The following is a 13,163-nucleotide window of genomic DNA, read 5'->3' as shown; positions in this document are numbered from 1 at the left end:
GCCCCTGTGACGTCATCACCAAGGGAATCACAATACCGTAAAAGAAAAGTAAACATACGTGTGTGCAATGATGTGTATCCCAGTAGCACATGACATGTTGTCTAACTGTCACTTTGTGGTACTGGTGCCTGCTGTATGTAACCTTATGACGCAGCAGAGATGGAGCGTCGCCCTGCGCTGACACATTCACATGCTCACAACATTACACATGCACTCCTGCTGGCCCCGCCATGACCCTGCGAGCAGATGATGGAGCACACCGTATTCCCCGAAGTGGGCCTGAGCTTTTATTCAGTGTGGGTAGAGTCCGGCTGGAGGGAAGGGGTCTTTTAGCAGCCTATTCTCACTTCTTGATTTGAACAGGGAATAGCAGTGGCGCTCAGATTTAGCGGGACCATTCCCTTTCGGTGGCTTGTCTGTCTCAACTGTGTTCAGGGGATTCTTTTCTTTTGCTGCTCTGCCATCCCAAACTGTTTCTTTGTCTTTCGATCCTGATCTAGTTACATATTATATGGAATAATAATAAAATGGAATCCTTTTCCCGAAACCAACAAAGGGCGCTGCTACAGTAAAGTCCTCTGACAGCAGTACGGGGCAGAAGAGGCCTCCTTTAAAGTATCTTTCTCTATTTTTACTTTTGATATTAGATGGGAAAAACATCAAGATTTATTTCTACATAAAACCCTTCTTATTGCGAGTCTGCCCGCAGAAAGACAACAATAGATTTATGTGGCTGTGTTCTTGTCTCTCATGTGTACCAGTGGTCCATCAGGAAATAATTACTGCTTGTGTTGAAACAGTTCCAATATTTCAGCACCTGTTTGTTTTGCTAATTTGCTGCAGATCTCAGTTCTGTTAAGTAATTCATCTGTCTTAAGGTTTCGAAAAACATTTTGAACATTATATGGAAGGGTTTGGTGTCAGCAGAGATGCTTCTCGCATTCAGTGTCTGTGGTCTATTTCATGTTTTTTGTTTAATCGGTGGCTCAAAGCCGAGTTGAGAAGCATCGTTTATGTAGATTTTCGTAATATAGTAGACTGACAAAGATGACTTCATGTTTATTTAATTAGTTTCTCTTTAGAGGCAAGGTAAACTTCCACTTCATTTGTTTTTTTTATATGTTGTAACTCTAAATTAAGCTTGAGTGGGTTTTCTTGACTCTTGGAACCTTTCTGAAGGTATAATCTTTTTAAAAAGGTTTTAGCTTTCTGAGCCCAGATCAAAGGGAATGCGAGTCAGAGCGTGTCTCCCTTTTTGGTTGCTAATGGCAGCGCCAAGTTATCTGAACATGCTGTCAGAGTCTCTTGGTCTTCGTGTCATTTCACAGAGAGGTCTAGTGCCTGCTGTAATTAATTGATTCACTAATGAAGTTACGGTATGTTCGATGCTCTAAATAACCCTTCCAGTATCTGCCTGTGCCTGTCACTTTGTCAAGCTGCAGCGTTGGGGACAGCACACATGTCAGTGGTTTATCATACCAGCCCTCCTGATGCCTGAACTCATAAATAAACAGAGTGATGGAGGGAGACACAGCGAGCACTCAGGCAGTGATGAGGCATCTCCATCTCTCAGTGGGGGTCTAGTACCTCTGATGGGAGGGGAGGACAGGGCTCTTCTGTTAGCTGCCACAGGTCTGAGAGGGGAGGGGTGGGACTAATGGTACCATGGCTGCATAAAGGGAGAGGAGAAAGGTAGAAATTCAAAAGCAGGAGGAAACCGAAGGGAAAAAAAGAGATGAACGACAAGGAGAGATTGAGGAGCATCGTGTTCATGTTCAAGCTGTGGATTCAGCAAAAGCTTAGATAAATGCATTTGCATCTGAAATACTGTCATCTCCACCTGAATTAAAGCTGACGATACAAGCCTATGGAATAAAGAAGCTGAAATGATGTAGTAGCATTGCACAGCAGTAAGCATCTAATGATGTTTATTTGAATTGTGTTATCTTTTACCTCGAAGTTGGCTAAGTACTGAGTATAATGTCATCTCAATGAAATTGACTCTCCACAGTGGTGGCTAAAGCAGCATGAGAGTGCAGAGCTTGTACATCCAAACAAGCTTTCAGGCTCTCCAGTGAAGTATTTGGCTTGGGCTCTAGGAGGTAAATGTCAAAACATTATTCATGTGTGCTATGAGAACGAAGAGGAGAAGAGACAAGAGATGGAGGGACAAACTCAGACAAAGGAGGATTTCCATATTAAAGCCAGCACAGTGAATGAAAGGAGAAGAAGTAAGTATTCAGATGCAAATGGAAGTGCATCTCTTGCATTTATGCAAACATAAAAAAAATGCACTTAAGGCCAACGTGAAAAGTGAGTGCATCCACTTCTCTTTTGTTTGCCAATGTTAAATGCAGATCTACATTTTTCATATTAAGCTTTCACTGTAGGTGCTTGAATTTTAAACAAGCCGATTTTGTAGAGTGGGTATGTAGGGTATGGAGTTCCCAGGTCCATGTGTAGCCTTGGGTTTGTTATTGTTCAAAATGAAAAAAACATAATGCTGAAAAACAAGCAGTTGCTTTCTGCTTCTGAATGAAAAGCCTCAAATGTAAATGCTAAATGCAGATCTCCACAATCAATAACGCCAACTATCCTAAAAGTAAATATTTGCCTTAGCTCTGGATCTTAAAGAACTACACAGAGAAAGAAACCTCACTGCAAATATTAGGCATACATTTGAGTTAGCCATCTTATCAAACTTCAAATACAGCCTTACTCTTTGTACTGCATGTGAAAAGATGACAATCATATAAACAAGTGCTTTGTCTAGGCGTGCTCAACTTCAAAGTTTTAAAGCGTGACCCATTTCCTCTCCAAGCTGTAATTGCCGCCTACTACCATATCACGCATAAACGCTTCACATAATCATGTGCCTGGAAAAGGCTGCAAATTGTTGATGCACGCTGTCTATCCAGCAGATGACACATGACGATAATCCCTTAAATAGCATATCCTCCGCAGCTGACTAACCTTCCTCATGATCTTTTAGACAATAAGGTCTACATGTTGACAGCAAATTAAACTGCCAGCTAGGAATCATAATGATAGCCATTAGTGGATATATTAATAGTTTAGTTAAGAAAGCAAGGGCCAATGTGCTGGGATAAAATCATTGTGTACACATTTGATCAATAAAGGTTGTTAGTGATAACATTTCCTGATTGTCTTTATTGATTCCAACTCCTGCTTATCTGGTTTTGATGTGATACAATGAACTAAGATAAAATCAAAATGTCTATATATATATATATATATATATATATATATATATATATATATATATATATAAAAAATCAGATTTGAGAAATGATTAAGCGTTTATCAGTGTGGAAAGTCATACCACATTGATTCATGGTGTTCTTTGTCTTGGGCAAAGCCTGAACAGAAACTAGTATAACTACGCAAACTTCCAGCACATCTAAAATATGGCGTCTGTTTGTGGCATTTCCCATTAGGAGGCGCTTTCTTGTCCTGCATAATTATGTCCACTTTTGGAATTGCGCTCCTATTTACCCACATCTGGTTGCAACTAGTTGACCCTTATAGCACATGGCTGTGGAATGTCCAGGAAAATTGTTCTCGGCTGCAATCTGTATTCCTATTCCTGACCTCCACTCGCTCCAAAAATCCGTTTATTTAAGATTTTAAGATTGCTGAAGCAAATTCAAATAAAGCTTTCTTTTTTGACAATGGAATATGAAATTGGCATCTACAGCACTGGAGTCCAAAGCCACAGTTATTGATACAAAGCAAATGTGTATCACTATAAATAACTGAAGAAAGTGTACACATGCCGACAGCTGACCTTTTTCCATTCCAAACATCCACAAGTGGGAATCATCAGCGGAGCCACATTTAACTGCAGCTGGCAGTGTCAAGATGCAAAGATTAGGCCCACTAATGAATATTAGCCTACGTGCAGCCGCTGGGTGTTTAGATGCAGTTCACCCCCATTGATTTCCCTGTTGGGTGAAGACAACTTTATCCCTGTGGCAAGTCCCTGGCTTATCTACCCCCCCGACTGCAAGGCAGCCGGCAGGCGGACGGGCTGATTTTTGGCCATGCTTCAGGAGGATTTGAGTCTGGCAGGTGTTAGCGGGATACCTGAGGTGTAACACACAGGGGCAGCAAAGGGCAGGAGCAGTATGTTTGTGGGTTAAGAAGTGGACAAAGATGTCCAGCTGTGAGGGGGGGAACCGTATAGGGGGAATATTCAGGATGGCCCAATTAACACAAAGCCCAGACTATCACAGAGAGCAGGTGGCTGTGAGAGACAAGGAGGGATAAAGTGAGAGGAAGTGTGGAGAAAGGTGGCAGATGGCTGTAGAATTGGATGTGTACAAAGAAGAAATAGAGAAGAATACAGAGGAACGACTCCGGGGAGAGAGACACAACTCTGCTACAGTAGATCTTAAAGAGATTCATTTCAGTCTCACATCACAAAGGCATATCCACAAAACACTAAGAGCTGTAGAAAATAAGAAGACTTCAAACGTGTTCTCATTGATTCACCGTTGCACCTCTGAGAGAGGAAATTACTTTGACACAGTGGCGCTTGCATTTGTGGAGAGTGCAGCAGTGGATGTGTCGGTACAAGCTCAAAACGTCAATAATTTACAGGAAGAATAAACAGCAGCTCTGCGACTCCTGTTATTTTGTGGATCTATCATCCGAGACGCAGATGATGACTAGATAATAAACTGATGAATAAACTATAGGTTACTTACGTAACCCCAGTTCTCAGAGTAACATGAAGTGAGATGTCTCACTATGGGATGCGCCTCATCGCGGAGCAAACAGAAGCATTAATCTCATTACGCCAATCCTGATTGGCTGGTGATCTTGACGTCAGCGTCAGGGAATCCACCCCCTATAAGTAGCTTGCGCTACGCCGCATGCGTCATTCAAAATAAGCACCTCTTCTCGCTTCACCATAGCAAGGAGGGCCGTCTGGTGAGACATCTCACTTCATGTTACTCTGAGAACTGGGGTTACGTAAGTAACCTATAGTTCTCATTCATAACACTCCGTTCGATGTCTCACTATGGGATATTGTAGCTCCCGAATTGCCAGACGAGCTTATCTCAAAAGTCACCAAGACCAACCAGAACTTAACAGTTAGAGCTCTAACTCAGCAGGGGGCCCAGCACTGCATGGGCCACACTGGGAGCAAAGACGTCTAATCTGTAAAAGCGGACAAAAGTGAGCGGCGAGGACCAGCTCGCTGCTGCACAAATGTCTTGGATGGAAACACCCTTGAACAAAGCCCAGGATGTAGCCAGACCACGAGTCGAATGAGCACGCAAACCCGAAGGTGCCTGCAGACCCTGACTCGTGTAAGCCAAAGCAATTGCCTCCACAATCCAGTGAGAGAGCCGTTGCTTAGTAACAGGCTTGCCCTTCTGAGGGTTAGCCCAGGACACAAAGAGTTGGTCATTATGACGAAACTCTTTTGATCTGTCCATATAAGTGCGTAAAGCACGGACTGGACATAGCAAATTCGGCTGCTGTTCCCCGGAGGGACACAGCGGCGGAGGAAATACCTCAATGTCAAAGGGGGTACATGAACCAACCACCTTAGGTATAAAGGCAGGGTTGGGCTTCAGCAACACTCTCGTTAACCCTCGGGCGAACTGAGTGCATGAAGGATGTACAGATAGCGCATGAATGTCACTGACTCGCTTGGCGGATGCCAGGGTCAGTAACAGCACTGTCTTGAGTGACAGGTGCTTCATGTCAGCTTCTTCCAGGGGTTCAAATGGGGCTCGAGTGAGCCCATCTAAAACCACTGTCAAGTCCCATAAGGGCACCAGTGACCTGGAAACAGGAAGGAGCCTGCAAGCTCCCTTCATAAAACGGCAGACCAGAGGATGCTGGCCAGCCGTCTTACCCTCAAAACCCACATGGCATGCAGCAATAGCAGCCAGGTAGACTTCGATCGTGGAGAAAGCTCTGTGTTGATCAATTAGGTCCTGTAGAAATGATAAAATCACTCCCACAGGGCATTGAAAAGAGGTGTGCCCTTTTTGAAGGCACTAGTCCTCAAACACCCTCCACTTACAGTCATAAAGAGACCTAGTGGAGGAAGCAGGAGGACCGGAGGCCAAATGTGCGCGAGCGCGTCCACGCCTAATGGTGCGTTTTGATCGCGCATTGAAAAGAAAAGCTGACAGTGAGCATTTTCTTTTGATGCGAACAGATCTACCGCGGCTCGGCCGTAACGCACCCACAGCTGGCTCACAATCATTGGATGTAGAGTCCAGTCTGCATATAGTGGTACACCTCTGGACAGCAGGTCTGCACCGAGGTTCATCACACCCGGTACGTGCGTCGCTCTCAGAGAGAGGAGACGGCCGCAGCTCCACAAGATCAGTTTGCGTGCCAGCATGTGTAACTGGAGAGAGCGCAAACCCCCTTGTCGGTTTATATACGATATTGTGGTCGTATTGTCCGTCCTCACAAGGACATGGTGTCCTCTGAGAAAAGGCAGAAAGCGTTTTAGGGTGAGGAACACCGCTAAAAGCTCCAGGTAATTTATGTGCGACCGCTGGAGGTCTCTGCTCCAGAGACCCCTCACCGGACGACCTTCGTAAATACCTCCCCAGCCTGTCAGACATGCGTCTGTGGTGACCACCTTCCGTGAAAGGACAGCACCCATAGGCACGCCCCGTACCAGAAAAGTCGGGTGCAGCCAGTGGCGCAGTGCCATTACGCATTTCACAGTAACCATCACTCTCCGTGCTCCATGACGCGCGGGGTTTAGTTTTAGAGCGGCTACCCAGCGCTGAAACTCCCTCATGTGTAACCGTCCCAGCCGTACAACCAGGATGGCTGACGCCATGAGCCCCAGTAACCGCAGGCATGATCTGAAAAGAACATGTTTGCGCAGCTGGAAATGAGCGAGGCAAGCTCTGAAAGCTTTCACTCTTTCCGCTGACAGGCGGGCTGGGCACCGAGTTCAGGTGTAAACCCAGGAAGAGTACAGTCTGTGCCGGGCACAACATGCTCTTTTCTGTGTTTATTATGAAACCCAGGTTGAGCAGTTGCTTTACGAGGACATTTGTCTGCGTAATAGTCTCCTGTTCCGACTGTGCGAGAAGCAGCCAGTCGTCTAGGTAGGTTGCCAGGCGAATACCCTGTTGTCTTAACGGGCTATCGCGGCTTCCGTACATCGTACAAACACTCTTGGACTGAGAGACAGACCGAAGGGAAGTACTCTGTATTCGTAACAGATCCCCTGAAATGCGAACCTCAGATATTTCCTGTGTGGGTAATATACTGGGATGTGGAAATACGCATCTTTCAGGTTGACTGATGTAAACCAGTCGTTTTGTCGCACGAGACGCAGCAGAGATGTGTGAGTGAGCATTCTGAATTTGTATCTTCTTAGATATTGTTCAGAGCCCTCAAATCTAGTATTGGCCGAATTCCGTTCCCTCCCCGTTTGGGAACGAGGAAATACTTGGAATAAAAGCCGCTCTGACTCTGCTCGGCGGGTATTATAGATATAGCCTCCTTTTCTAGAAGTGAGAGAATCTCTCTTTCTATAATGTGGGCTGACTCCCCTCGGGCCTGTGAATACAGAACGCCCGAGAAGCAAGGGGGGGTGACAGCGAATTGGAGTCTGTAACCCCGTGTAACTGTCTTGAACACCCAAGCAGACGTTGTGAGCATCTTCCACTGTTCGCTCCTTAGAGCCAGCGGAGATGTCACGTCTTTTGCCCTCTGAGTCTCTATTTGTTGTGTTATGGGGCCCTCTAGTGTCTGAACACGGTGGTACCCCGATTTGACAGTCCCCACCGACACTGCGCATGCGCGTGACGGAGGTGCCTTCACAACCCCAGCCGGCACTGTGCCTGCACGTGACGGTGGTAGCCTCACAGCCCCAGTCGTTACTGCGCATGCGCGTGGCGGCGGTGCCTTCACAGACCCGTTCATCATCCGCCTTTTGAGAGAGGCCAGCTGCTCTCAAAAGGGGAACAAATGTGGGGCTGTTTATTGGTTTTATTGTTTTCTCTTTCATTTTTCTGAGCTGCGCCCTCAGCCTGAGGCCTGGATGCGTCAGCGGAAAATGCTTTATCCGAGAAAACAGAGCAATATTGTGACATGTGTTTTGGTGCACTTGAGGATGGCTTTGAGGCATCTCTCGAGGCAGCGGGAACACATCTGGAGCTGGGGAACCTTCCAGCTCCGTCACCGAGGGAAGAAGAGGAGGCTGTCTGGCCGCCAGCTTCTTCTTCCTCGCCTGCTGGCCGAAATTCCGGGTTGGCTGCGCCTGGGCTGCAGCCGGAACCGGAGACTTTCTGGGCCAATTCGCCCTCGTCTCCTGCCTGGGCTGGGGACTCGGGGCGGGCCGTGACCTCTGCTGTTTCGGTACTTTAAACCGAGCAGCTGAGGTAGCTTGGGCGAGGGACTGCCGCTGTGAAGGCAGCGGCTCGACCCATCGAGGAAGACAGAGGTGGAGGGCCTCGTCTTCCTTCTTCTTGGACTCGCATCTCTTCTGCATAGAAGCGAGCGCAGATCCGAAAATCCCCTCGGGAACGATGGGCATGTCCAGCACATCCTCTCTTTCCCGGTTTTGGGAGGTTGGTGAGGTTGAGCCATCTAGCTCTTTCCTGCACCACCATAATTCCCATTGCCTTTCCCGTGGCCTGGACGGCGCAGCGTTGAACGCGGAGACAGATGTCCGTGATCGCGGCTATCTCGTCCAGTACTGCCGGTCCAGGATTACTCGATAGATCCTCGCAGAGCTCCGCTTGGTAAGCGGTTAGCAGCGAGGAAATGTTCAAAGCCCTGGCAGACAATGCTGCGGCTCTGTAGGACCGTTCAGTCATGGTTGACTGGAACCGGTCCGCCTTTGCCGGCAGCGTGGGGTTCCTGCTCGGTGTAGTCGCCATCCTCGGGAGGAGGTGAGCTGCCACCAGCGGTTCCATCGGCGGTATGCGGAGCAGGCCGAGCCTCTCCATACCGTCGCAGTCTAGGGGAGGAGGCACCCTGGATTGGGGCCTTGTTGCTGAAGGGCCGGTCTCTCCACGAGATCGACACCTCATCCAACATCTCCGGGAAGACCGGCAGGAGTTGCCTCTTTGTCCTCGTTGCTTGGGGCAAATTTTTCCCCTCGTAACGGGACCTGTAGGTCTCCTTGGCCATTTCGGGCCATGGGATGTCTAGGCTGGCTGCGGCACGCTGACACACGGCCTGCAGGTCTATACTCAGACAGGGCAAAGCTGGTGTGCTATCGCCCGGGAGAGCAGCCATCGCTCCTGGCTTTGCAGCCTGAGCTGATGACACGAAGACATCATCGTCTTGCTCATCAGAGTCGGACAGGAGGAATCCAGAGGTTTCATCCTCTTCGTCCTCCATGTAGTCCAACTCCGGGACATCATCCGCGGGCGAGACCATGGTGAGGTCCAGTTGGGAGCCCCAGCTTGACACAGCGCGGGGCTCCGCTCGCACGTCCCTCGCTGCCACCGAGTCCCAGCCTGACACGGCGCGGGACTCCGGTTCTGCAGCTGCCACTACTGATGAGCCCCAGACCGACACAGTGCGGGGCTCCATCTCTGTGGTGGACGCCCCCGTGTCCTGATTTCCGTCCGGTAAATCAGAGGACATGAGGGAGTCCTGACCCGACAAGCTAGCTTGGCGTGCTAGCCGTCGGCGGAGGCTCTTGATGGTGAAGCGGGCACAATGTCCGCACGAGCCGGGGTTGTCGATAGCCTCCTGGGCGTGTTCCAGCCCGAGACAGGACGAGCAGACCTGGTGTGAGTCTGTGCCTGATATCTTCAACCCGCAGCCACAGAGCCGAGCCTCCGAGTCCCTGACTCCTCTGGTGTGAGGGAGAGAAGCGTCCATCTCGGTCGCCGTGGTGACGGCGTGGAGAGGACCCGCTCGTAACAGGTACGTTGCTGAGAAAAAATACTTCCCCAACTGTCGTTAATCCGGAGAAAAAACGACGGTGTAGAATTTTATTCTCAAAGAATATTAACTGGTGTGTTAATACCCTTTTTATCTTCCCCTCCTCTGGTGTGAGAGAGAAAAAGAAAAAACGTCCTCGCTACCGTGGTGTCGAAAGTGAGGGAAGACAAGCTAGCAACACGTGTGTTGCTAACTTGAAAAAATCAAAACCTTACCTTTATTCCCGAGGAGAAAACGGCGAGGTCGATTTGCAATACTAACTGGTGTGTTGGTATTAACAGTCTTCTTGCAGAAGTATATATAGAAGTAGCCGGCGAGCGCCCGTCGACCGAAGGTTAGCTTCGTAAATCAGTCTGTGGACCGTTAAGCTAGCTAGCTACTGATCTTTTTCGAGATGTGCTCTGAAGCGAGAAGAGGTGTTTGAATGACGCATGCGGCGTAGCGCAAGCTACTTATAGGGGGTGGATTCCCTGACGCTGACGTCAAGATCACCAGCCAATCAGGATTGGCGTAATGAGATTAATGCTTCTGTTTGCTCCGCGATGAGGCGCATCCCATAGTGAGACATCGAACGGAGTGTTATGAATGAGAACAGGAGACTGGAAAACCTTCTGCTGCTAAATGTGTTTCTATTAGTGCTATTGTGACAAAGAAAGAGGTACACACTCAGAAATGGGTGTGTACAAGGCCAGCTGCCGCAGCAATTCCTCCCATTTATCTTCAAGTCAAAAATTTAAAAAATGGAAAAGACTCAGGGCCATGTAAAGTGGAAGAACCTTATCAATGGTGTCACACACAAACACACAATGAGCAGCAGGGTCATCATTATTACTGACTTACTGTCGTCCAATCAGAGGGGGTGACACAGCTGGGGGGCCACCGGTTGGACACTGCTATGCTAATCCATTAGCCACCTGCTTCAAGTGAAGCGGAGTTCACACTTGATCACATTTTGTCTGCTCAACAAAATGGGAGAGTCTGAGTCAACAGTTAAATTGTGTTGATGAAGAAAAATGTGCTGCATCGGGATGTTTCTCCTTTATTCCCCCTGCCTTGTTTTTATTTTTCTACTTCTTTTATGAGATTATGCTTTTTAGTGAAAATGTGTCTAAGTCATCATCTTACATTTCTTGCTGCTTTCCTTGTATGTGTAGAGAGGTTTTCCCTAGCCCTGTGGGTTGGACTGTGATCATTATGACTGTGCAAATGATCTCTGATTTAAGTTGCCCTACATTATCCCCAATGATCAGCCGCAATGAGAGAAAATTACCTCATAAATGAGGATGTTACATTTATTTTCAACATTTGCTATTATTTCAGCACCTCTAGTCACTGTCCTTGGTGTCTGCTTGTGTTGTTCTCAGTCTGCACTCAGCAGCTCCACTCTGGGAATTAGTGTTCAACCTGTTATTTTGGCTTTGAAGGGAAAAGTCCAGCAAGAGAGAAAATGCTGCGGCTATCAAGGCACTCTCACTTAGCACTAGTTCATGTTTGGACACAGCTCCGCCAATGTTGCATCAAAGCATGCACGTTGTGTGAGGCTTCCTAAAGTCTTACTCACAACTTTTCTGTAGCACTAGATGTGGAATGGACTAGAACGTTTGCCCCAGATATAATTTGGTTCCCTGGAAGTCACCTCTGGCTTAACAAGGTCCCAGTGGTTCATTTCACTGTTCACTACACACTCTCACACCTTCACAGATGTGCACTGCCTCTAGCCTCCAGCTAGGTGTTTATAAATAAGGCAAACTGTACAGAAGAGCCACTCTACAAGCCTGTGTTGAAAGTGTATTATTGCTGACATAGATAGACGTATCTAAAATCTTGGCAATTTAACAAGACTAACACAATGCTCACTTTGTTAGCATTAAACAACACCAGCTCCCATAACAATGACTCATAGGAGGTGAGGTTATCAAAAGCTAAGAAATAATGAGACATCATTGTGGTAAGTATGAGCTTGTTAATTGTGTGTTTTGTCATTTTTTTTCAATTAGGAATGAATTTTCTTTTGCTGACTGATTAAATGATATGCCAACTAGTGAGTGTGTGGCGTACCGTGATCCAAGATGATGAGCTGAGCGCTGGACTGGATGTTTCCTGCCTCGTTTTCCGCAAGGCACTGATAGAAGCCCTCATCTGACTTCACCAGACCCAGGACCTGCAGGTTGTGCTCTTTCTGCAGAACAGGGAGAGTAGAAATAGAGAAAAAGATAAGAAGATTAAAGTTGGTTAGTTACAACTAGCATTTTTAAATCTTCGTCATAACACTGTGATGAGGCTAAATCGCGCAAACCCTGCAGGAAAGGGAGAAAGCTGCATCTCTATTGCCAAATTCACTTACAATTATTTTGAAGTAGTCGCTGGGGATGACAGCATCTCCATTCTTGACCCATTTGACAGTGGGAGCGGGGGAGCCTGAAACCTCACAGTCAAAGACGATGTCCATGGACTCGTAGGCGTAAACGTTGTCTGGCCGCTTGAGAAACTGGGGAGGAACTGTGGAATCCAGATGAGAGAGGGAAGTCAGGGAAGTTGCAAACATTAAATAACATTGCATTCATTTTGATGGAATTAGCAGTATAAGGCACGGAGAGATTAAGAGGGACTAGGAATGTAACGATATATCGAATATCGCGGTAAATAAATGTCTCAATACCGTCGTGAGACTGACGAAAATCTACTGCAATTTTTTTGAAATATATATATTTTTTTAAACTTTATTTAACCAGATTCATTCAGATTCAGAATCATTGAGGTCATTGATCTCTTTTTCAAGGGAGACCTGTCAAACATGGCAGCAAGTAGGTTACAACATGAACATAAAACAACAGATAACACAAAAGGACATCGTATTTACAGGGCTACATGTACATACCTAGAGACATTGACAAGTACCAACAGTATATTTTTATATCCCCCTGTCAATAAGCCTCACTTTCTTGGCAAAAACTGTATTGTTTTTGAAGTGGTGGAGAGACAATGCACAGATTGACCCACTGCTGTCACCCATGGCCAAAGCATATCTCTCTGTCCCAGCAACATCAGTACCAAGCAAGATAGTTTTTTCCACAGCAGGGGATATTGTAAACGCCCAAACATCCCAGCTTCAACCAGGAAATGTGGACATGCTCATATTCCTAAAAGATAACCTTGATGATGCTGAGTGAGTGAGTTACTGAGTTAGAGTTGAGTTACTTGAAGAACTAAAGTGAAACTAGATTTATTCTATTGCAGGGTCTGAT

The 13,163-nt window shown here is 46.9% G+C and overlaps 1 protein-coding gene across 17 annotated transcripts in view; it reads right to left on the bottom strand.

The window, feature by feature from the left end:
- The window catches only part of neo1a (neogenin 1a), a 167,547-nt gene that overhangs the window by 33,938 nt on the left and 120,446 nt on the right, over positions 1 to 13,163 (bottom strand). For all 17 annotated transcript variants that reach the window (XM_079664393.1, XM_079664405.1, XM_079664396.1 and 14 more), the window contains 2 exons: positions 12,263 to 12,417; positions 11,977 to 12,097 (listed from right to left, as the gene is read on the bottom strand). In XM_079664393.1, the coding sequence (XP_079520519.1) occupies positions 11,977 to 12,097; positions 12,263 to 12,417 (276 nt within the window). The remainder of the gene's footprint in view (positions 1 to 11,976; positions 12,098 to 12,262; positions 12,418 to 13,163) is intronic.

The sequence above is a fragment of the Notothenia rossii genome (assembly GCF_949606895.1).
Source record: "Notothenia rossii genome assembly, chromosome: 2".
In the NCBI taxonomy this organism is placed as follows: Eukaryota; Metazoa; Chordata; class Actinopteri; order Perciformes; family Nototheniidae; genus Notothenia; species Notothenia rossii.
The sequence above is the reverse complement of the archived record's forward strand: the minus strand, read 5'-3'. Positions and strand labels throughout refer to the sequence as shown.